We start from the raw sequence: 26,623 nt of genomic DNA on the forward strand, positions 1-26,623 counted from the left end.
CGTCTTATTTTTCTTGTCTTAACGCACAATGCACTAAAAGGATACTTGCGTTAATTTAGACACGATGCTGTTTGCATTATTTAAGTCCGAAGACTATTTTCGTGCGGTATTTGACGCAACATGCGCTAATTAACGCAGCGCGCACAAATTGTCACCGCATGCGAAAAAACGCATGCCATATTAGCCATAAATGCCATTACTTTCAGAAAACTACTGTTCAGAAAAAGACCATTTCCCTGCCAACTGGAGGATGCATCACTCTAGGGCCAACACATACTTGAATAAATCACACTGCAAAGTCCATATTGTGTTGCCAAAAGCTTGTGAACTGTACTTTTATATAATTATCGCCTGCCCCAAGTAGGTGTTAATTTTCGCACAGACTAATGCGATATTTAGCGCGTCTAAGTGTTTGTGAATCATGTGTTAGTATTATTTTGCACGTTAATTAACTCATTCGGTTGCACGCTAATTAACGTACGCGATATGCGACTTAACGCATACTTTAGCGAATCGTGCGTTTTTTGCGTCAATTTTAACGCAAAAAAGCATGCAATAAAGGTTATTGACCTTTAGTGAATCAACCCTTTTGTGTTTTATAACGCTGTTAGTTATGCTGGCTATACACGGGCAAATCAGCTTGTCAGATTGGCCACCTAAGAGCTGGGCCAGATGGGGCTAATAAGATCTTTGTCCCTTTGGCCATACAGAGGGGCCAGCAGAGGCTTATCTGATTATTAAATCTGACCAATTAATATCTGACTGATTTTTGGCCTGATAGTGCTTTGGAAGACCTTTCAGTATTCCCCATACAGAGATCAATAAGCTGCTGACTCTAGAGTCAGCTGCTTTTATTGGCCTATGTATGGCTAGCATGTAGAGCCACACAATGGTGACTTAAGGTAAAAGATTTAAAAACAAAACAAAACAAAAAATTAAAACATTTAATTTTAAACTTTTACATGGGGTAGTTGGAAAGTTATTACCCCCCTCCCTTCCCCCCCAGCAGCCAATCAGCAGAACAATGGGAAGGTAGCAAGATAGCAGCTACCTGACACCTGTATTTCTAAATGTGCTAGATATCAAAATAGCACTCTATAGTAAAAAATCCAAGTCTATCTTGGGACTCCTCCAGTTACATGGGAGTAGGAGAAAAAAATACATTAATTGGTTCAAGAATACAATTTAAAATGGTAGAATGAATTATTTGCTATGTAAACAGTGTTATTTAGATATAAATACTACACCATAAAAATGATGACAGAATCCATTTAAATAAACCCAAAAGGATTGTTTTGCTTCCAGTAAGGATTATCTCTTACTTGGGATCAAGTAGAAGGTATTGTTTTATATTAACAGAAAAAGAGGAAATTATGTTTACAAATTTTAATTATTTAAGATCTATGGAGATGGCCTTCTTGTATGTAATTTGGAGCTTTCTGGATAACAAGTTTCTGCATAACGTGTATACCTGTATATCAAAAAGTAAAGTAAGGATAGACTTTACTGCAGCGGAATAGTCTCTGATATCTAGGGGCTGATTTACTAATCCGTGAATCCGAATCCGAATGGGAAAAATTCGGATTGGAAACGAACATTTTGTGACTTTTTCGTATTTTTTGCGGTTTTTTCGTCACCGCTACGACTTTTTCGTAAATTGTTGCGACTTTTTCCATAGCCGTTACGACTTGCGCAAATTGTCGTGACTTTTTCGTAGCCGTTGCGATTTGCTCGTATATTGTCACGACTTTTGCGTATTGAGCGCTCGTAAACGGCGGGCAAAACTTTCAGACTTTGCATGATTTTGGAAGCCTCCCATAGGACTCAATGGCACTCTGCAGCTCCAACCTGGCCCAAGGAAAGTCACGATACTGAAGCTTGAATGAATCCGAAACTTTCATACTCGGTGCGATGGCTACGAAAAAGTCGCGACAATTCGCGCAAATCGTAACACTACGAAAAAGTCGTGACAATTTACGAAAAAAATCGCAAAATACCTATCATTACGAAAAAAACACATTCGGACGCTTTTCTGACGTTCATGGATTAGTAAATGTGCCCCTTAGTATAGGATTTTTATGGGCTTATTTATTAGTAAGTAAAGTAATACTAGAGATTGCTCTATTTGATAAATAAGCCTCTACAAATGTAAAGAAAACTGTGATATTGCCTTCTAGTGAACTGTGTCAAAATCTATTTTCAGATTTTAATAAACATGAATATATGTATTTTGCAAACATTGATTATATAGAAGGCAGATTGCAAAATAATATATTACAAATTATGTTCTTCCTGTTAAGAAATATTTAGTCTAAATAGGCATAAATATAACAACAATAGTGCATAAACATCCTTTTCCTTTTGTTTTTAGGAGGGGAAAGAAACACAGCATTATCCTTAGAACAAAGCTATCAATTCGAGTTCATGCATGCATTGGTAAGTTATTTTGCACACTGAAGGTAAAATTATTGAAATAAGTAAAATAGTTGAAAGGGCAAAGTATATCCTATAGAGACAAACATAATATTTATTATCATATTTTAGAATCTACACAAGGTAGCTCCTGTGATGCTGCCCCCGCTTGCCCCATACCTCTCAACATTTGAAAATGAGAAAGAGGGTCAAATACTTTGCCACGGGCAGCGTGGAACTTTTATGACCACGCCCACTATGTGGCCACACCCCCAGATGTCCCATTTTTGCACACTGTCCCAGATACTTACTGAAATGTCCCGCGGTGCCTTTAATTGTCCTGCTTGTCTTCGGGTCTTTTTGGCTTCCTTCGAGTTTTCTTGGCTCCTTCTGTCACCGCTGTCTTTGGATCTTCACGGCTTCTTCCTGCACATTTTTTTTCTGCTCTTTCCAGCCCCTTCAGGCGCTTCGGTTCATCTCAGTTTTTTTGTCGTAGGTGCTAGTGCTGCTCAGGCTGTGGGTCACAAAAGTTATGCTGGTGCTGCTGTGCCTTTATCTACTACTGTACAAGCTCTACTTACTGCTCCATTTTTTAAAAGAAATAAGTATGGTGAGTCCCTACTGTAACAAGAGTGTTTATTAATCATTAATAAATAATGAATATGAATTATTAATAAACACCTTTATTATAGTCAGGGACTCACCAAGCTTGGTTTATTAAAAAATTTAACAGTAGGTAGAGCTTGTAGAGTAGTAGATAAAGGCACAGCAGCACCAGCGTAACTTTTGTGACCCACAGCCAGAGCAGCACCAGCACCCACCTGTTCGTTCTGAATATAAAGTGAAATGGCTTGCTATGCCATACTCACATCTCACGAGGCTTGCAGACATTCAGAAAATGACGAAAAGGACCAAGATGACCCGAAGCGCCTGAAAGAGCTGGAAGGGGCCGGAAAGAACCGAAGACAAACGGGCAGGAAGAAGCCGTGAAGATCCAAAGACAGAGGTGACAGAAGTAGCCGAGAAAACCCGAGCGGGACACTTAAAGGACAAGGAAATTCAAAAGCAATTAAGCACGCTATTCAATAGTACTACTATTGCTATGTAAAAACGCTATATTTCTGGCTTGCCTAATGAAAGATTTACAGAGATACACTTACTACATACTGCATACTCTTTTCAGTGAACGGCGCCGCCATCTTTAATTTAAGGGATGCCCACTTCCTTTCCCTCACTACTCTCCCCCTGCTCCCCCAGCACCTGCAGGCTGCATCTGTCCCACACACCAACTCCGCACCCCCCCCCGCTCCGGCTCACACGCCAACTCCAACAAGCGTAAAGTGAGACAGTTGGGACCTATGCCTTGCCCCCCTAGAGCTTAACTTTCCTGCACTAGAATGGGTCTGGGGGGGACCTCTGGCTCTTAAAGTTATGAGGAACAGATTTTTTGCCACCCCTGGTAATTCATAGAACCCTGCTTCCTCTTTAGATATGCATTTTGGAGCAGAAATTTATATATAGCAATGTTGCATTCAGCAGAATGTGTATTTTTTTTAGAAATGTATGGATTTTTAAACTTTTTTCTTACTTCTAGGGACACACAAAACGCAAACAGAATATTAATTTTGTTGGTGAGAGTCATGAAAATTTGTATGCACTGTTTTAATTCTTTCATCTCTCCATTCTACATTCTTTGGTAATATGTTGGGCATCAAACTATTTATAAGACCCCTGGCATTTGCAGTTTGGCAGTTTGAAGTAAATAGAAATAGTTACTAATCTTTTCAATTAATCAGAGTTTGTACTTGCAGCTGTGTAAATATTTTGCTGCAGTCAGTACCATGCCATGGCTGACTTTTGGCCATCTAAACTATTCCCTGAAAACTGGTGTTTTTAGAAACTATAGAACTTCAGGTTTTTAGGTGTGTTGTAGCTTTTTATCAGTGCATTATTAAATGCAGGTCTTTTTTTTTTTTTTTTTTTTTTTTGCATTTTTATTTCTTTCTAAAATGTTAACTTAAATCAAATGTGGATTTTACCACAAACTCTTATTCAGAGATGCCATTCTTGCTTTTCTGCATTGAGAATAGTTGCTGCTGTCCCTCAGTCAGTGCTTTGGTCTGAAATCAAGGGGAAAACAGGTACAAAGTTAGATTTCTACCCAAAGTTTCCAAGTATCAATCAGCAATTTCCCCTGAATAAAACAATACCTCACATGTATGGGTGCATATAAAACCTTGACCACTAAACAGCCTAAAACTGGGGCAATGCATAAGGGCTATTACAGTTGCAGATTTCCGGGCTATGGTCAGCCTGTACACCTCCATATCTGTGAAATAACCCCAAAAAACTATATATTTCCTAAAAGTGTACAGCTTTGGTTATTCAGAGACGACACTCTACTTTACTTTTCTACATGGAGAACTATGGCTGCAGTCTTTTGTAGAAGTCAGTGCTTTGGTATGAAATCAAGGACAATTCTAGTTGAAAATTTGGGGGCTGTGCTCTATGTGCAACTTGTAGTCTTTTAAAGTTAACCCCCTAGTTCCTTGTAGAATCTGCACTTTAGTCTTAAATCAAGTCAAAAACAGGTACAAAGATTTGTCCCCTAAATGTCCATGGAAAATTATGCTTTCATTGTGGATTGTCATAAGCATAAAAACATTTATGTTGTGTAAATATTTTATGGTCAAGAGCTCATTGCTTCTTAGAGCATTTACTACTCCATGTTTAAGTTTCCTATCCAGCAATTCCTTGGGCAGTCCTTTGTGGTTACAGTTGATTATGCCTCAGGCATAGGTGTATGCAGAGCTCTAAAGGGGTAGAGGTAGAAGTGGTCACCTCGCATTGGAGTTATGAGCTCCCAAACAGTTTTACTATTGGCAGTCAAAGCAAGGGAACAGCAGGGAGATGGGTGTCCAAACTGAGTCCTTTTCCTCATAAAGCATTAACCAATTAGTATATTCCATTCTGCTCTCGCAGTTTAAAAAATTTCATCCCATACCGAAAAGACTTAGGGATATATTGGTCAAATTTTTGGTGTCCTTTGAAGAGCAAAAGGGACTCATCCTCACAGATATTTTGGGAGGGTGTGTAGACTTCCTGTCATGACTGGGCTCATTAGAGGGAACAGAAGTTGTGTTGTTGTTAAAGCAAAGAAATCGCAATACAATTTCATAATGGTTTCTTGGCATAATGGCTGAAAAAAGAGGGATGGAAAGTACTGTGGTGGTATCCCAGTAGGAAGGTAAGATGATACGTTCTACAAATCCTATTGCCAATGTGAAAACCAGGAATCTTTTTATTTTCTTTACATTAGTGGGATAACATCCTAGGGCTCTTAAACATCAGGTAAAGGGTTGCTGTCAAGATACTGCTCAGCATATGCATTTGTATAGTGGACCATGTCCTGTGGGATGGCCTCTGTAATATACAGTATAGATTTAAAAAATCTATATTTTTTTAAAATGAGTGGTGTCTACCTTGATGCCAGGGAATGCAGTGAAAGGGAAATTTATGGGGCATAATTACAGGGAGGCCCCCATGCAGGCTCTCCAACTGCTGCATCAGTGCTATCCTCACCTACCTCTACATCCATAGGTGCATCTAGTGCACTACCACCTGCCTCTGACTCTGCTCTTTGGAAGTAAGCATACCTCCACTACTAGCCTCTGTGCTAATAGTGCTACTATCAAAAAATCTTTGATTCCTCAGTAGAGGAGTCAAATGTCAGTTGGAGTGCATGGCAGCTCCCTCGTTTCACCATTGTGCCAGAAATATACAGACAACTGCAAGGCCAACAATCAACAGGCAAAGTTAAAAAAATAGCACACAAGACAACTCCTTTAACACTTGTAATTAGAGAAGTTAGAAAAAAAACTCACAATCAACATTTTGATAAATTCAAGCTAGAAAGAGAGGACCAGGAGTTAACCCATGGCAATATAAACTGCCAGAAGAAAAAAAAACTTCCTTTAAACTCCTGAACTCCCCAAACCCCTTTGGTAAATTTATGGAATATATACTACACTAAGCCCAAACAGCTTACAATCTCCATCAAAATCACGGTTTTCATTTGTTAAAACTTAGCCTGTTTATGAAGTGTGATACCAGTTTATTTTTCATACAGCAATATCTATTTAAATGAGACATAAGCACTACTGAACTTCACTGCCAATCTTGTTGGCAATAGTAAATACTATATGGTGCTGTTTACTCTGGACTGAAAATTATCATTATCTTTAAAAATAGCCCCTTTTCTAGTCACATTCTTTCTATATTTAGAGGAGTATAATACACTAGCACATTCTTGTTTTTAAAGGAGAAGGAAAGGCTAATAAAGAGTTAATCTCAAGCTGCAGGCATACCTTCAGTTGCCTCAATAGTGCCCTTAAGTCTCCCCATATTTTACCTGTTCATAAGATCTGAAGCCAAACAGGAAGAAAAAACGCTGAGCTGTGTAAAGAAAGTTCCCATAATGCCTCACTCCTGCACAGACATGCAGACCAAACTGAACATGCTCAGTTAGTTAGGCTATGAGTCAGCTTCCTGCTGATTGGCTCAGATCCACATTCCTAAGGGGGGGAGTGAGTACTTAGCATTCTTGAAGGAGGGGGGAGCAGGAGAGAGCAGAGAACAGAAAGCTACGTGTCTCTGGCACAGGAATTACAGACACGAGAAATCTTTTTTCAGAGAAGTCAGTGCAGTGTTTCTGTGAGTGCTTATGGCTCTATTTACATAGTCCTTTTTTGATAAAGCTTACTTAGTTTTTACCTTTCTTTCTCCTTTAACACAATATGCCCCCTTAAAAGTTTATTTTTAAATTGCTGTATAGTAAGCAGATTAGACAACTTGACATCCTCAACTTTGCTATACTTATTTGAGCTGCAGTGAATTTGTGGACTGTAAGAATTCCAGTACAGGTATAGGATCTTTTATCCAGAATGCTCGGGACTTTCCTTAATTTGGATCTTCAAACCTTAAATCTACTAAGAAATTAATAAAACATTCATTAAACCCAATAGGATTATTTTTAAACCAGTAAGGATTAATTATATCTTAGGTGGGATCAAATACAAAGCACTGTTATATTTTTACAGACAAAAAAGGAAATCAATTTTAAAAATCTGAATTATTTGATTAAAGTAGGGTCTATGGGAGACGGGCTTTCTGTAATTCAGAGCTTTCTGGATATCGGGTTTCCGGATAAGGGTTTCCATACCTGTATAAGGGTCAATGGGGTTGATTCACTAAAGGTCAATAATGCTTATCGCATGCTTTTTTGCGTTTAAAAGCACGCGATAATTAAGTCCCGATTCATCAAAGTCATTTCGCATGCGTTAAGACGCATATCGCATGCACAAAAAAAACGCACTATTGCAAAGCGTTATTTACTTTGCATTGCGTTAATTCTCGCATAGAAATAATACTAACGCATGATTCACAAACACATATGAAGCGTTAAACGGGCTAAATATCGCATTAGTCTGCGAATATTAACGCCTACTTGGGGCAGGCGGTACTTAAAGAAAATTGTGGTTTGTGAGCTTTTGGCAACACAACATGGACTTTGCAGTGGGATTTTCTCAAGTATGTGTTGGCCCTAGAGTGATGCATCCTCCAGTTTTCAGGGAAATGGTAATTTTCAGAAAAGTAGTTTTCCGAAAGTAATGGTTACGTGCGTAAAATTGTGCGCTAATATTGCAAGCCAAAGGCGAAATATATTGCGCACAGTGGGAAATAACGCACGTGGCGGGAATTAACGCAAGAAAAACGCTCATCGCTAGTTAAATAATGCAAAGAAAAATTACGTCTTAATTATGCCGCCTGTCCTTTTAGTGAATGGAGCGTTGTCGCAAAAAATAAGAAGCGATAAAATTTTCAACGCATGCTATAAATAGCGCTTGTTTTATCTCCCTTTAGTGAATCGGCCCAATGTATAGGTTTACCTAAGTATGTGGCATGTAGGGGCCCGAATGTGAACATATACCCATATGTACTGTCATTTCTGTCATTTCAGCTTCTGCAAAATCAACATTTACATCATTACATGTGGGATAAAGCTGGTAAAAAGTACATTCACCCCAGAAAGTCATATATTTTTGGAAAGTACACATTCCCCCGAATCTAAAATGGGTACCCATGTCTTTCTACTCCACAGTACCAAGCCGCAAAGCTTTCCTAAAGTTGGCAATTTTGATAACATTTCCAAAAATCCACTCAAAGCTTCCAGTTTCCAGAATCTTATCTCCCACATAGCATTAGGTACCAAGATAAAACACCCTAAATATGAATGCCAGGGGCCCACTGAACAGTTTGATGCCCAATATGTATAGGTTTACCTAAGTATGTGGCATGTAGGGGCCCCAATGAGAACATACCCCCATATGAACTATCATTTCTGTCATTTCAGCTTCTGCAAAATCAATACATTTACATCATTATATGTGGGATAAAGCTAGTAAAAAGTACACTCACCCCAGAAAGTCATATATTTTTGGAAAGTACACATTCCCCCGAATCTAAAATGGGTACCCATGTCTTTCTACTCCAAAGTACCAAGCCATAAAGCTATCCTTAGTTTGATGATTTTTATGGCATTTCCAAAAATCACCTCAAAACTTCCACTATACAGCATCTTATTTTTTACAGGTCATTAGGTACCAAGATAAAACACCCTAAATATGAACCCCAGAGGTCTACTGAACAGTTTGATGCCCACTGTACATAGGTTTATCAAAGCACATGGCACTTAGAGACCCCCAAATATACCTTGTACACACTAATTTCATGGCTTATCTTTACCTAATTCATAAACACATGGCAGTTTTATGAGGGGTAGAAGCTGCAGAAATGTAGGGTGACCCCTAAAATCCCTATATTTTTGGAAACTACACATTCTGACAAATCCAACAAGGGTAAAGAGTCCTTTCTACACCAAAGTACCAATCTGCAAAGCTTTCCTAAAGCTAGCGGTTTTTATGACATTTCAGAAAATCACATAAAAATGTTGCAGTTTGCCACATTTATCTCACACAATTTCTTGCATACAATGGCAAATCACCCCAAATAGGAACACCAGAGGCCTACTGAACAGTTTGATGCCCAAAATGCATAGATATACCAAAGTCTGCAATATGTACTGACCCCAAAATGAAAATAGCGCATAAGGATTTCTCGCCTGCCAGCTCAGCTTTTGCACACAGAGCCCCCTGACAGCCTATTATATGCAGTAAGACCCCCAAACTACACAGTGACCCCCAGAAAACCATATATTTTTGGAAAGTACACATTCTGACAAATCCAACAAGGGTAAAGAGTCCTTTCTACACCAAAGTACCAATCTGCAAAGCTTTCCTAAAGTTAGTAGTTTTTATGACATTTGAGAAAATCGCATAAAAATGTTGCAGTTTGCCGCATTTATCTCACACAATTTCTTGCGTACAAAGGCAGCTCACCCCAAATAGGAACACCAGAGGCCTACTGAACAGATTGATGCCCAATATGCATAGATATACCAAAGTCTGCGGTATGTACTGACCCCAAAATTAAAATAGCGCATAAGGATTTCTTGCCTGCCAGCTCAGCTTTTGCACACAGAGCCCCTTGACAGCCTATTATATGTAGTAAGACCCCCAAACTACACAGGGACCCCCAGAAAACCATATATTTTTGGAAAGTACACATTCTGACAAATCCAACAAGGGTAAAGAGTCCTTTCTACAGCAAAGTACCAATCTGCAAAGCTTTCCTAAAGTTAGTAGTTTTTATGACATTTGAGAAAATCGCATAAAAATGTTGCAGTTTGCCGCATTTATCTCACACAATTTCTTGCGTACAAAGGCAGCTCACCCCAAATAGGAACACCAGAGGCCTACTGAACAGATTGATGCCCAATATGCATAGATATACCAAAGTCTGTGGTATGTACTGACCCCAAAATGAAAATAGCGGATAAGGATTTCTCGCCTGCCAGCTCAGCTTTTGCACACAGAGCCCCCTGACAGCCTATTATATGCAGTAAGACCCCCAAACTACACAGGGACCCCCAGAAAACCATATATTTTTGGAAAGTACACATTCTGACAAATCCAACAAGGGTAAAGAGTCCTTTCTACAGCAAAGTACCAATCTGCAAAGCTTTCCTAAAGTTAGTAGTTTTTATGACATTTGAGAAAATCGCATAAAAATGTTGCAGTTTGCCGCATTTATCCCACACAATTTCTTGCGTACAAAGGCAGCTCACCCCAAATAGGAACACCAGAGGCCTACTGAACAGATTGATGCCCAATATGCATAGATATACCAAAGTCTGCGGTATGTACTGACCCCAAAATGAAAATAGCGCATAAGGATTTCTCGCCTGCCAGCTCAGCTTTTGCACACAGAGCCCCCTGACAGCCTATTATATGCAGTAAGACCCCCCAAACTACACAGGGACCCCCAGAAAACCATATATTTTTGGAAAGTACACATTCTGACAAATCCAACAAGGGTAAAGAGTCCTTTCTACAGCAAAGTACCAATCTGCAAAGCTTTCCTAAAGTTAGTAGTTTTTATGACATTTGAGAAAATCGCATAAAAATGTTGCAGTTCGCCGCATTTATCCCACACAATTTCTTGCGTACAAAGGCAGCTCACCCCAAATAGGAACACCAGAGGCCTACTGAACAGATTGATGCCCAATATGCATAGATATACCAAAGTATGCGGTATGTACTGACCCCAAAATGAAAATAGCGCATAAGGATTTCTCGCCTGCCAGCTCAGCTTTTGCACACAGAGCCCCCTGACAGCCTATTATATGCAGTAAGACCCCCGAACTACACAGGGATCCCCAGAAAACCATATATTTTTGGAAAGTACACATTCTGACAAATCCAACAAGGGTAAAGAGTCCTTTCTACACCAAAGTACCAATCTGCAAAGCTTTCCTAAAGTTAGTGGTTTTTATGACATTTGAGAAAATCGCATAAAAATGTTGCAGTTTGCCGCATTTATCTCACACAATTTCTTGCGTACAAAGGCAAGTCACCCCAAATAGGAACACCAGAGGTCTACTGAACAGTTTGATGCCCAATATGCATAGATATACCAAAGTCTGCGGTATGTACTGACCCCAAAATGAAAATAGCGCATAAGGATTTCTCGCCTGCCAGCTCAGCTTTTGCACACAGAGCCCCCTGACAGCCTATTATATGCAGTAAGACCCCCGAACTACACAGGGACCCCCAGAAAACCATATATTTTTGGAAAGTACACATTCTGACAAATCCAACAAGGGTAAAGAGTCCTTTCTACAGCAAAGTACCAATCTGCAAAGCTTTCCTAAAGTTAGTAGTTTTTATGACATTTGAGAAAATCGCATAAAAATGTTGCAGTTTGCCACATTTATCTCACACAATTTCTTGCGTACAAAGGCAAGTCACCCCAAATAGGAACACCAGAGGTCTACTGAACAGTTTGATGCCCAATATGCATAGATATACCAAAGTCTGCGGTATGTACTGACCCCAAAATGAAAATAGCGCATAAGGATTTCTCGCCTGCCAGCTCAGCTTTTGCACACAGAGCCCCCTGACGGCCTATTATATGCAGTAAGACCCCCAAAGTACACAGGGACCCCCAGAAAACCATATATTTTTGGAAAGTACACATTCTGATGAATTCAAAATAGGTAAAGTTATTTTTGTACACCAAAGTTGCACATGGCAAAGCTACGCTAAAACAGATCAGGAATACTAATATAGGGATAAAAATGTGCAAATCAATGAAACAACAAAATAAGTCACACGACAGCATAATTAGTGGTCAGAATATCTGATCCAATAGTCACGCTGTCAAAATAAACAGTTTTGGGGGGAAATAAAAAAAAAAAAAAAGAAGTAAAATGAAAAAAAATTTAAAAAAATTTAAAAAGTTTTTGTGAGTTTGTGTATACATGTGCACATGTAAAAGTTGTGTGACAGTGTGTATATGAGTGTATATGAGTGTATATAAGTGTATATGAGTGTATATAAGTGTGCAAAGTGGAAAAAAAAAAAAAAAAAAACTGTGCTAAATTGTGTTGTATGTGTGTATAAATGTATATAAATGTGTGTAAGTGTGTGTAAAAGTGTGTATAAACAAAAATAAAGTCACACTTACCTGTCTGAAGGTCAGATCGGTTCCCTGCTTCTCCTTCCTGCAGTCGCCGAGGAAGTAGGTAGGAGGCGGCTCTGGGGGGGGGGAAGCAGGAAGCTGTACAAGCAGCAGATGCGATGCGATCGCATCTGCTGCTTGTAGGATGGTCCTGCGATAATCGCATCGCAGGACCATCCCCCCCAACCCCCTCGGCTCGTTGCCGAAGGGGTTGGGGGCGCATCTGTCTCTCTGCACCGGCGGCTTTTGCCGCCGATGCAGAGAGAAGCGCTAAGGGACAAAGAACGTAGGTACTACGTCGTTAGCAGGCAACTGCTTTTTTTAAAACGACGTAGTACCTACGGTCTTGGCAGGGAAAGGGTTAAGCTGCAAGTCTCAGTTCCCCCAAGAGACCTGTTTAGCTTATTAGTTACAATTGTATTAGGAAATTTAGGATCCAGCTGCATAAAGTGGAAGTGATACAAAATTGTTAAAAGTATTAATGATTTTACAGTGCACACAAGCAAACCAACAGCACACATACATGTTAGGTCAAATCAGCCAATCAATGGACAAAGTTCTGTCATTTACTCCCACACTTCTTCCTTTTACAGTTTGAGCAGCATTATTTTGGTCATGTGATCTCTGAGGGAACACATAGCCCATCACAAAATGGTGGCTCAAGAGAAAAGATGTAAAGAAACATATGAAGTCCACACTCAGACTGATATAATAAACATTCAATTTTATTCATACTTCATATATAAAGTATGAACTGGCACTCCTATGTGATCAAAATACCAACATTTATTGCACTATTTTATTATTATTGCACCATCCTGAGAAAGGTCCCAAATATGTAACTGAAAGTTGATTTTGCACAATAAAAAATATTTTTGCTATCTTTCAAAGTCCTGTGAGTGCTGAGTCTTTCTGTTTCTTGTATCTTACACTTGATTACCCGGCACCCAGGCAATTTATATTCTTTTTTGGTGTGTGCCCTCCATATATTATGATGTATAAATGTGATGTACGTTGTAATAAACTGAATGTAACTTTTTTTCTTAAGAAAAACTTTACAGTTATGACGGAAGGGAACTGAGAAGGGCTCTTTTTTCCCTCAAGCAAATTTTTCAGGTAAGAAAGATGTTATTTTTTTAATTGTTATTTATTCATTTGCAATATTTAAAGTTGATGTGTTAAAAACATACATAGAGAACCTTGCTGAGCTGTAGTGGCTGCATCAGTAGGACAAATGTAGGTTAAGCTTCATGTGTACCTCCAAGACCAAAACTGACAGACCCTGCAAAGTGAATACACATGGGAACATAAAGAAACACCACAGAAAATAATAACCTGCTCACAGAACACAGAACAGAAATCAAAGTGGCTGAGCATATATTTTAACAAACGGCAAGTGTTGCAATGGATATCAGTGATACAGTGCTATGTTTAAGCACTCATCCCCACCAATAATCTCTCCCTTGTCTGACTTTCTGTTGCACTCAGCCACTGATTATTTTTCACTTGGGGATGCCTGGCATGTCTGTAACCAAGGCAGAAGGCCGTCACAAGCTGGTGGGCATCTGCAGTGGGGAAAAAAATACAGAGGTATTTGTCAGGGACAGACTGCCTTCACAGGAATGGCAGACCAATCTGAAGGTAATGGGTATATCCTGAACAGGAGCTGTAACCGTTCAGGAACCGATAATACTACCCAGAGGGCCACAGATTCCTCCAGGCCACAACAAAGCAATACCAAGTTAATGGGATTTAGATAAGGCCATAAAGTAAATTTAAACCAACTAAAGGGCTGATCTTAAGGGCTGTGGCACACGCCGTCATCGCCCCACGTATGCCATCCTACCGGTGATCTACATTCTCGCCGGTGGGATGTCATATCAGGGAGATTAGACGTCCAAACGAGTTCCCTGTGGCCCTGGACACCAAAGATGCCTACCTACATGTGCCCATTTTCCCTTCCCACTGGCAGTTTTTAAGCTTTGCATTCAAGAACAAACACTTTCAGTTCATGGCTGTTCCATTCGGCCTTACATTGGCCCCCCCGGACCTTTACCAAGAACATGGCAGTGGCGGCAGCCTCACTGAGGTCTCAGGGGGTACCATTACCCCATACCTCAACGACTTGCTGCTCAAAGCCTCTTCACTTCCAGCAGCCACATCCCAGCTCTCCCTAGTCATGAACACCCTGACCACCCTGGGATGGATGATCAACATAGCAAAATCCTGGCTGACCCCGGCTCAGTGCATGCTGTTCCTAGGTATGGTCTTTGACACTGTACAGCAAAAGGTATTCCTTCCACCAGAAAAAGTCACCAGAATCCAAAACCTGGTCCACCAACTTCTTCACACCCCGCAACCCTCCATCAGATTTGCCATGCAGGTGTTGGGGTCAGTTCCGTTTGCCCAGTTTCACCTCAGGGCTCTGCAGTGGAACATCTTGGATCAATGGAAACGCAGTACTCTATCCTAGACGATCTAAATTTCCCCCAAGTGGCACTGACCTGGTGGCTCACCTCAGCTCACCTGAAAAAGGGACGTCCCCTCCAGGAACCCCAATGGCTCATTCATACCACAGACGCCAGCCTGCGCGGCTGGGGCACAGTCCTGGGCCGTCTAACGGCTCAAGGAACCTGGTCATCCGAGGAATCCCGCCTTCCTATCAACATGCTCGAAATCAGAGCGGTTCGCCTAGCCCTTCATCACTGGCACTCGCCATATAGGTCCAATTGGACATCTGAATCACCAGGGAGGTATGAAAAGTTGACAGGCCCTCAAGGACGTCAGTCAAATCCTGAGATGGGCCTAGGAGAGAGAAGTATGCCTATCAGCAATCTACATTCCCGGCCTCTAGAACTGGCAGGCCGACTACCTGAGCCGGCAACGCATCAACCCAGGAGAATGGGCTCTAAATCCTCAAGTCTTCCTAGACATCGTGGAAAGATGGGGTCTCCCAGAGGCAGACCTTATGGCCTCCGGCCAGAATCGCAAGGTGTCAAGATTCATGTCCAGATGCCACGATCCATTAGCACTAGCAGCGGACACTTTAACGGCCACGCAGGATTTCCAAATGGCTTATGCCTTCCCTTCTCTTCCTCTTCTTCCCAGGGTTATCAGGAAGATTAAAGTGGAAAGATGCGTGGTCATCTTGATAGCCTCACATTGGCTCAAAAGAGCCTGGTTCACCGACCTGGTGGCTCTCAGCAAAGCCAAACCATGGCGCCTGCCACAGACACCCGACCTTCTTGCTCAAGGACCAATTCTCCACCCCAACCCAGCCTTCCTGAATTTGATGGCATGGCGTTCTTAGCCGAAAAGGATTCTCATTCTCACATTATCCGTACTATGATGGCTGCTAGAAAACCCGTCTCGTCCAAGACGTACCATCGAGTATGGAAAATTTTTAGAGATTGGTACGGACTGTCGGGAAGCTCCTTTCAGGAACTTTCCATACCTTGTCTTCTTTCCTTTCTACAAGCAGGACTGGACAAGGGTCTCTCACTCAGCTCTCTCAAATTCACAGATCTCTGCCTTATCGGTCCTCTTCCAACAATGTCTGGCCTTACTGCCTGATGTGCTCATGTTCATCCAAGGGGTCTCACTCATTTGTCCTCCCTTCTGGGAGCCTATTCCGCCGTGGGACCTACAATCCGCTCCTTTGAGCCCCTGGCTACCATTCCACTAGCCTGGCTTACATGGAAGACTGTCTTCCTTCTGGCCATCGCCTCAGCTCTCAGAGTGTCCGAACTAGGCACTCTTTCCTGCCAACATCCCTTCCGGGTATTCCACACTGATCGGGTGGTTCTACAAACTCTTCCATCCTTTGGTAGTGTCTGCCTTCCACATTAATCAGGACATTACTGTTCCCTCCTTCTTTCCTCACCCGGCATCCCCCAAGGAGGTGGCCTTACATTCCCTGGACCCGGTGAGGGCCCTCAAATTCTACCTACACCGCACCAAGGACATACGAGCCACGGCATCCCTATTCGTTCTCAGGACAACGGAAGGGACATCAGGCTTCCAAATCCACCATTTCTCGCTGGATTTGTGAGACCATACACAGAAAAAAGGTGCTTTTGTGATACTCACCGTTAAATCCTTTTCTCTCAGGGCGTCTGTGGGACACAGGGCTTCCCACCCTGGAAGCAGATCTTGTATTCTCTCTGCCTACATGTATATAATTAATGTTTGATCATTATTCTTGATCGTTCTCTGTTAAAACTGGTTAAGGCAGGAAGTGTAGGGGGATATAGCAGCAGGAAGGAGGGGTTTGTCCTCTTCTTCCTCTCTAGTGTCCTGCCTCCTGCTGGTAGATGCTATACACATGGTCCATGTGTCCCACAGACGCCCTGAGAGAAAAGAATTTAATGGTGAGTATCACAAAATCTCCTTTTCTCTTTCATCAAATTCAGTCTCTAATTTAGGTGTAACCTGGCCATTTTTTAGCTTTCTACAGCTTTTGATACATCTGTGTATGGGGCCCTCTAACGGGCATACCAAACCAATATCTGTCCAAAATTGATGTTCAGGAAATGTATTTTAAAGCATGCAAAAGTAGAGAGGAGCAAGAGCTCCAGTATTACAATAAAAAAGTATTTAAAACTAATACATACCCCCTGAGGGGGTATTCACAGAAATAAAGAAACATGGGGATAGGATCTCTCCCCAATTCCAGCACCGGATATAAGCTACATCATGTCTACTGGAGCCATTAATCACTTTCATTAAACCACTTTCATTAAAGCTAGTTACGTCATATAGGTGCACTCATTACTTGCTCAGTTCTTCTTACCTTTAATTCTGAATTGAGCTCTGCTGTGCCTATTGATGCAGGGGAACTTGGAGCACCCCTCCAGCCCAGGCGCTAGCTCCAGGATTCCCTCAGTGCCTTGTGTCAATTGCTGTAGTTTATTTGCTCACAAAACACTGAAATTAAGCAAATGAACACCAGAAATGACACCAGACAGACTTGTAAAATATTCAGTACAACTGCGTATAATTTGCAACAAACCACACAGGCAGATGCAGTTGTAGTATGTGCAACACAATTGCACTAAAAGCATCGGCCCTTTGTGACTGCAGTGAGAGAAACTCCAAGGGATCGCTGCAGCTTCAGTGTTTGCTTCTGAGGGACAGGAGTGGCAGGTATTTAAACAGTGCTGTGAGGCTTTTCTCTGCTAAAATTTTTGGTTGGGGGGTTGACATGTCCTTAATAATAATAATAATAATAATGTTTATGAAATAATAAAGTTTCATTCTCCTCCCACAGGATGATAAAGATTTAGTTCACGAATTTATTAGGGCTGATGGTTTGAAATGTTTAGTCAAACTTGGAGCAGAGACTGACCAAAACTATCAGAATTACATATTAAGAGGTAAGGATTGTATTTGATTACTGATTTAATTTTGTAGCTTTTACATTTTGCATTCTCAAATAATTAGTGAGGAAATACTAGAGAATATATTGGGTAAAACATCTCCTGTTTGTTCTGTCCATTCATTCATTCATTCATTCATTCATTCATTCATTCATTCATACAAATAGACTACACTTAACTGTATCAAACAAGGGCACTTTCCCTATTCTTTTGTAATATCGATGATATTCTGTATTGTCAAATTTTGTTGTTTCCTGCAAAAATGTAGGTGCAGAAAAAAATCCAATAATTAAACGTTACCATCAACAAACTCAACTAAAAATGCTGATTATTACTATTTAATAACATTACATAGACCAGCACCACCATGCTGGGTTGTGATTTCCTGGGAAAAATATTTCCTGACTAATGCATTGTTGCTATAGTCTAATCCAGTGCTGTCCAACTGGCGGCCCGCGGGCCGCATGCGGCCCTCGACCCCCCTCTGTGTGCCCCCCCTCCTGTCTGGCTGCTTTGATGGCTTAACTTTGTGTTATCTTTAAATGGTATCAGTTCTGTGATTAACTGGCCCCCTGCATGGTTATCACCTCAGATTCATTACATTACATTAACATTTATTTATAAAGCGCCAACATATTCCGCAGCGCTGTACAATAAGTGGGTTACATACATTGGACATACAGAGTAACATATAAAGCAATCAATAACCGATACAAGAGGTGAAGAGGGCCCTGCCCAAAAGAGCTTACAATCTACAAGATTCAGGCTGTAATCCCTCTGTATTTTTTAAAGGAACAGTAACACCAAAAAATTCAAGTGTATAAAAGAAATTCCAATATAATGTACTGCTGCCCTGCACTGGTACAACTGGTGTGTTTGCCTCATAAACACTACTATGGTTTATATAAAGAATGCAGCTGTGTAGCCATGGGGGCAGCCATTCAAAGGAGAAAAGGCACAGGCACTTAGCAGATAACAGATATAACACTATTGTATTCTACAGAGATTATCCGTTATCTGCTATGTAACCTGTGCCTTTTCTCCTTTTTTCCAGCTTGAAAGGCTGCCCCCATGGCTACACAGCAGCTTATTATATATAAACTATAGTAGAGTTACTGTAGCAAACACACAACTTTTACCAGCGCAGGGCAACAGTACATTATATTTCATTTACTTTAAATCTCTTGAATTTTTCGGTGTTACTGTTCCTTTAAAACTGTAATCCCCTGTGTTGTTCACACCTTTTAATCCCTGCATTGTCCACCCCCTGCAGTGTTCACACCTCAGGCTCAGGCTGTAATCACCCACATTGTTCACCTCTTCACACCTCAGACATTGTATGTACTGCCTGACCTATGCTGTCTGTGTATAGGCAGCATAGGGTAGGCAGAGTATGGAACATAAGCAGCATAGGGCAGGGAGGGTATGGCACCCACAGGCAGCATAGGACAGGCAGAGTATGGCACACACAGGCAGCATAGGACAGGCAGAGTGCTGCCTGTGTGTGCCATACTTTGCCTACCCTATGCTGCCTGTGGGAGGTGAACCTGGCAGGGGTTTGTTCTGGGAGTTTGTTAGCAGTTGGAAATAGCCATTAAATGATCCCTAAGGTGTGTAATTATGTGCTGGGAGTTGCTGTGCTATCCACAGGGGAGGAGGAGGCATATGGATTTAAGGGTGTGTCTTAATATGACATAATATAATTCTTTCACATATGAATGATGGTTGATATCCCTGCAGTGATCATTGTGATAAAATGGGTGTGGTTTAAAATTGGGGAGTGGCCAAAACTGGCTTCCATTAGCGGCCCTCCACCATGTATGCGAGAGAAATTCCGGCCCTCGGCACCGCAGAAGTTGGACAGCACTGGTCTAATCTATCCACATAAATGTCTTTTGATACAGGATGGAATTTCCATAATAACTTAGTTGTTAAAACAGGAATGTTCAAACAAATGGGTTTCTGGGTAACAGATCATCATCCATCCTTACATAAACTCCATTTTCAAGGAGAAAGTTAGGTTTAATCACTGGTGGCTGCCAAATGTTAGCACCCCCAGTGATAGTAATCACCTACCTGAAACCCCAGGCCAGTGCTCCTGGTAGCAGAAAGCTTTACCAGCCTGTGGTTCGTGCGAGTGAGAGATCCTCTTCTTCCCTTCTTTTTTCATCAAAATCCTGGGTGCATTCGTAGTAGATTGATAAAAAACAGCTTTTTTTTTGTTAAAGTTTGCCTTTTTTACTTTACTGTGCATTCATGCTTTGCACAAAGAAAGAAGCATGATTGCTTGCACAGATGAACCCAGGGCCAGTGCAGTTTTCTGCTAGCAGGAGCACCAGCCCGGGTATCAGGTAAGTGATTGCAATCACTGGGGGTGCATAATATTTGGCATCCCCCAGTAATTGAACATTCCATTCTCCTTTAATCAAATAATTCACATATTTAAAAGGTGTTTCCTTTTTCTCTGTAATAATAAAACAGTGCCTTGTACTTGTTCCCAGCTAAGGTATAATTAATCTTTATTGGAGGCAAAATAATCCTAGTGGGTTTATTTAATGTTTAAATGATTTTTTAGTAGACTTATGTCTAAGTAGGGTGATCCAAATTACAAAAAAAAAAACATATTCGGAAAACCTCAGGTCCCGACCGTTCTGGACCCCATTCTAGTCCCAAACCTGTAAAAGACTGCCATTGTAGGATCCTTGGCCTTGGGATTTCATGTAAGATCATTTTACTAAAATACCAAGATACAAGGGAGTTACGGGACAACACTTGTGTGTACCCTACTGCTACGCTCTCAAAACAAGAGCAATTTGGATTTGTACAATTACCGTAAGTAGCCTGTCATTACAAAGTATGTTATATGGTTAGAAAATGTTGTCTGTAATCATTTCTTTGTTCAAAACAAGATTGCTGCTATGGAGCAGAGTATAGTTACAGCATGTACAATTTGGTACATTGTAAATGAACCCTATGTGGATACCCTTTAATGGTTTGGATGCCCTACAGTGGAAAACTCAGGAAGACATTCTAGCACTTTCCCTAGTCCCTAGATATGGAATTGCAGCAGTTTCATACCCAATAAGCTATAGGGACAGCATAGGGACAGATTTTCAGCCTGTATTTATGTGCAGACCGAGAATCCGCCAAATCTGGCAGGAACCTTATCTTCCATGTTATTAGGCACCAACATAAAACAACCAGAATGTTAATGCCAGGGGATTACTAAACCGTTTAATGCCCAATATGAATGGGTTTACCAAATATATGTGGGGTAAAGGCCCCAATCATAGTTAACATGTAAGCTGCTGCAAAATAAGTACCCTGCATACATACTATATGTGAGAAGAACCCCAAGATTATGTGTACCCATTAAAACCATATATTTAAAAATAAATAAATAAATGTAAAATGGGTAAATAACCTTTTTGGTTTCAAACTAATAAACTGCAAAGCAGGGATAAATGTAGTGGTTTTACAATATTCCTAAAAATTGACTAAAATATTGCAGTTTTTAGCACTTCTTATGTACGCAACATAAACTATACTAAATATAAATTCCAGGGATATTTGAGCAGATTGATTTCCAATTTATCAGTATGTGGCATTTAAGGATGCTAAAATTAAACTAACAAATATGAATTTTCTGACAATTCAAGACCCCAGAAAACCATATATTTTTAGACAGTTTAGAGCAGTCCAAAATGGGTAAATATGTATTTTTACTTTTAACTACCAAACTGCAAAATAATGCTAAAAAGACAAGTAACAAAGAATAATGCAGAGATAAAAGCACAAAATGTAATGATGAATGAAATAACAAAATATTTGATATAGTGATTAGTTACCTGATACCTGATACCTGATTTATTTGTCACTCTGTAAAATAAACAGTTTTATGGAAAATAAAATCATTTAAATGGTTAAAAAAAATACAAAAAAATGTGTGTGAAAAAGTATGCAAACATATGCAAGTGTGACAAAAGTGCAGAACATTTTTTCCCCATAAGGCAAGTTGAGAAACTGAGAAACTTACCCTCATAGCTTTCAGACCTTTGTCTGACCTTTGTCCTAATGTAATCCCTTTAAAATAGCTCAGAAGTAGAATTCATTGAGGAGAGGTAAAATCTAAATTAATGACAAATATTCTCCGGAATTCCTTTTCCTGGATCCGTGACCTATCCTTGGGATAACCTAAATCAGTGCTGTCCAACTGGCGGCCCGCGGGCCGCATGCGGCCCGCGACCCCCCTCTGTGTGGCCCCCCACCTGTCTGGCTGCTTTGATGGCTTACTCTTGTGTAAGATTTAAATGGTATCAGTACTGTGATTAACTGGCCCCCTGCATGGTTCTCACCTCAGATTCAGGCTGTAATCCCTCTGTATTGTTTAAAAATGTAATCCACTGTGTTTTTCACACCTTTTAATACCTGCATTGTTCACCCCCTGCAGTGTTCACACCTCAGGCTCAGACTGTAATCCCTCCCATTGTTCACTTCTTCACACCTAAGACATAGGTACTGTAGGCAGAGTATGGCACATACAGCCAGCATAGGGCAGGTAGAGTATGGCACACACAGACAGCATAGGTCAGGGAGGGTATGGCACACACAGGAAGGGTAGGGCAGGCAGAGTATGGCACATACAGCCACCATAGGGCAGGTAGAGTATGGCACACACAGGCAGCATAGGTCAGGGAGGGTATGGCACACACAGGAAGGGTAGGGCAGGCAGAGTATGGCACATACAGCCAGCATAGGGCAGGTAGAGTATGGCACACACAGGCAGCATAGGTCAGGGAGGGTATGGCACACACAGGAAGGGTAGGGCAGGCAGAGTATGGCACACACAGTCAGGGTAGGGCAGGCAGAGTATGGCACACAGAGGCAGTATAGGACAGGCAGAGTATGGCACACACAGACAGCATAGGACAGGCAGAGTGCTGCCTGTGTGTGCCATACTCTGCTTGCCCTATGCTGCCTGTGGGAGGTGAACCTGGCAGGGGTTTGTTGTGGGAGTTTGTTAGCAGTTGGAAATAGCCATTAAATGGTCCCAAAGGTGTGTAATTATGTACTGGGGGTTGCTCTGCTATCCACAAGGGAGGAGGAGGCATATGGAATTTAAGGGTATATCTTAATATGACCTAATTCTTTCACATATGAATGATGGTTGATATCCCCACAGTAAGGACCAAGCATTTGGGATTTTGCTGTGCTACCACCATTGTGATAAAATAGGTGTGGTTTGAAGTGGGTGTGGTTTAAAAAGGGGGTGTGGTCAAAACTGGCTTCCATTAGCGGCCCTCCACCATGTATGCTAGAGAAATTCCGGCCCTCGGCACCGTAGAAGTTGGACAGCACTGACCTAAATGAAGTAAAAGTGTATTGGGAAAGCTTAAAAAATATATAATATATTTATATATAAAACATATACACATTTATGATGGTTTACAATGTTCATGGGTCTCAGTTTCTCTATAACATTTTTCAATGACATGGGTTTGATATTGTCAACAGAGGAGGTTAGAACTAGCCAACACCTTAATACCTGCATTAAGGTTATGCTACAGGAAAAAGAAATTCACATGCTTTGTCCTTAGCGTACACAGACCAACTAAATTGCTGGCAGTAAATGGGTTCAAACCAGTTTGTGCTCTGTTGCATGTATCTGGCATTTCCCACAAATTTTTATGCTGTGAAGCCACAAACCCTTACTTATCACATGTGCCCCAACTCCTTAGAGTACTAGATGTCAATGACAGGGCCAATGGCAGTGTGTTTGTTCTCTTGTTTGTGCTTTGAACTTTATAAGTAATTAATACTTCATGCTTTTCTCTTTTCACAGCACTGGGACAAATCATGCTGTATGTTGATGGAATGAATGGAATTATAAATAATAACGAAACAGTTCAGTGGCTCTACACTCTTATTGGATCAAAGGTAAGAACAAGCTGAACAATACAGTTTGACTAAGTTTGAAGATGGGCAAAGCACCAAAATGTGTACACTTATTGCTTTGAGGGCCATTCCACATGACTATATATATTTTTTTGCTGCAATAGCATGCACCAGCATAGTGCACGTCCTGTTGGCGTCATTGGAACCCTATATAGTATACCTGCCTATACAGTAAACAATGTGTTAAGGTATGTTCAGGGGGCTAAGGCAGTCATTACAAAAGTAAAAAATTAGACTAAAAAAAAAATTTGCTATCTGGTTGCTTGGCATTTCTGACTCAAAATATGACATACGAGATATGAAAAGAGAAAATCGAAATGAAAATAATGCAATATCAACACTTTGAAAAAAGAAAACCATTGTCTCATTATATTGCTGTCTACATCATAGTTATTAAAATTAACTTTTAAAAATTAAACTAAACACCTGATAAACTCCTTTCTAACAAATGTTCTTCCTCTCTGCCAGTCAGTGAGAGAGGTGAATATGTGACTACTTTGGACAAACAGTGCTCATCTAAATTAATAGTGTTAATTTAGAATCATAAACCAGTTGTGTGATGGGGCTTTCATTCAGACATTTGTTGTCCCTTAATTAATACAATGTGGCTGTGTTAGGAAACCACCACTTTTCGATGACCACTTTTATAGTCTTTCTCACCTTTACTGACATGAAACTATGCTGTCTCTCAAGCTTTTACTTGATGTTTTTTTTCTGGTGATTTTCACCTTTTTCTTAATAAGTTATAATAACTATTTGAGGTTTCTGAAAGTACTTGCATGTTGTATTCAATGTGTTTTTCTTGACTTGCTTAGTATCAATGGCAGGTCAATTGGTTAATGAGAGCTGTAAAAAGCAGAGATTATGAATTATTTTTCATTGAGCTACATAATTGAGGAACCAACAAATGAATGTTTCCCCTTTAATAGACCTAATTCTAGTAATATAACTTTTGATGCATGGGTGACTCAGGAGGAAATTCAAAAGAGAACTAGAACAAGTGAAGGTAAACAACAATCCTGAACATCCTGATTCATCCATGGTACTAATTGCCAAAACTCTGTACTTAATCTTTTTAGATTATTTAAGTTCTTACATGGCATTAAAATATTGACAAATTGCTAATGTGGTTCCACTTTTAAAACAGAGATCCTATTCTTAGCCTGAAACTGTGGGCCCGATGGAATAAATCCTTGAGTACTTCAGTTTTAGTTAGCATTTTTTATTTTCTAAGCCTCTGTATAGTCTTGTGTGGTACCAATGAGGAGGAGTATAGATTTGCAAGAGGAGAGAATAATTCTTCTTACAAAGCACTAGTAAAGTTTCATATTGAATACACAGTGCAGTGGTCAAACACGTTTATTGCTAAATAGAAGCATGCACATTGGAAGCTGATCTGGTCCTGGCCCACTGCACATGGTCCTTGTTGGTGATCGCTGCCAAGTAGCTGTAGGCAATACTGTGGACCAAGGGACATTTACATTTACATTTAGTCACTGTCACTAATGCGGTTGTGTCGAGCGTGTACTTTTCAATTGGTGCTGTTGAATAACTTATCTATGAATTTAGTACACTGTATACAACAACTATTTCACAGCATGTGCAAATGTAAAAATTAAATTTGTAGAATTATAAAATTGCCTTTTTTCTCTTTTCTTATCAGTTTAGATTGGTTGTAAAAACATCATTAAAGTTACTGCTGGTGTTTGTGGAGTACACTGAAACAAACTCACTACTTCTAACTCAGGCAGTGACTGTATCTGACATCAAAAAAGGTAAGGACATATTACAAAAAGGTAAGGACATATTACTTAAATTTAAATAAGCTCTTAATGCTGCATGTAATTCTTCACCTTCAATTAACTACTATCACAGTCAACAAAGAGCTTTTTCACCATTCACATTGCTTCTGATGTTCATTGGATACATTAACTAAGTAATGAGTGCAAGTACTGTAGTGACAATAAGCCTTAAATGGCAATCCAGAATGCTTGGGACCTGGATTCTGGATAAGGGATCTTTCCGTAATTTGAACCTCCATACTTTAGGTCTACTAAAAAATAATTTAAACATTAATTAAACTCAATAGGATTATTTTGCCACCAGTAAGGTTTAATTATATCATAATTAGGATCAATTACAAGGTACTGTTTTAATATAAAAGATAAAAAAAATTAAATTACAGGTAGGCCATCACCCATAGACTCCATTATTAGCAAATAATTTAAAATTTTTATTTTAAGTTGTAAGTATAGGAGATTGCCTAATGAAGCCATACTTGGTTAAATGCATAGCAATGCATGATATGTATACAATATATACACAATACAAATAAGAACCACCGTTTTTTATAATTTACGAGGCACTGGACAGTGAAATGTCGAGTGGAACAGGCAAGTGGGTGGGATGCAGAGCTTTTTCGATTCAGCCTGAGAAGTGAAGGGTTGTACTGAGTGACATGGATTCACAGAGTGAGAAAGGACACAAAGTAGACAGAGCTAAAGTGACAGTGAAGGAAACGTCTGCTGGTGAGATCTTTCCTTACCGGTTGTGCAAGCCTTGGGGACGCCCTATAAGCCTGTATGTGACAAGAGCATAAGTGAAAGTTCCTACCATTTTTTGGACAGGCTATACCCCTCTTATGTGATTGCAATATCTACTGTAAGTGAATGTGTCCGATCCGCTTGACTGACTTTGATTTTGTTTTTCTCCATATTTTAACAAGAAGCTCCATATTT

The 26,623-nt window shown here is 40.3% G+C and overlaps 1 protein-coding gene across 1 annotated transcript in view; it reads left to right on the forward strand.

The window, feature by feature from the left end:
- The window catches only part of fhod3 (formin-like 3), a 146,999-nt gene that overhangs the window by 32,839 nt on the left and 87,537 nt on the right, over window positions 1-26,623 (forward strand). Inside the window, exons 3-7 of the mRNA XM_031903981.1 lie at window positions 2,372-2,436; window positions 13,601-13,668; window positions 17,822-17,927; window positions 23,773-23,867; window positions 25,549-25,660. Of these exons, the coding sequence (XP_031759841.1) occupies window positions 2,372-2,436; window positions 13,601-13,668; window positions 17,822-17,927; window positions 23,773-23,867; window positions 25,549-25,660 (446 nt within the window). The remainder of the gene's footprint in view (window positions 1-2,371; window positions 2,437-13,600; window positions 13,669-17,821; window positions 17,928-23,772; window positions 23,868-25,548; window positions 25,661-26,623) is intronic.

Source organism: Xenopus tropicalis, chromosome 6 (genome assembly GCF_000004195.4).
Source record: "Xenopus tropicalis strain Nigerian chromosome 6, UCB_Xtro_10.0, whole genome shotgun sequence".
Lineage (NCBI taxonomy): Eukaryota > Metazoa > Chordata > Amphibia > Anura > Pipidae > Xenopus > Xenopus tropicalis.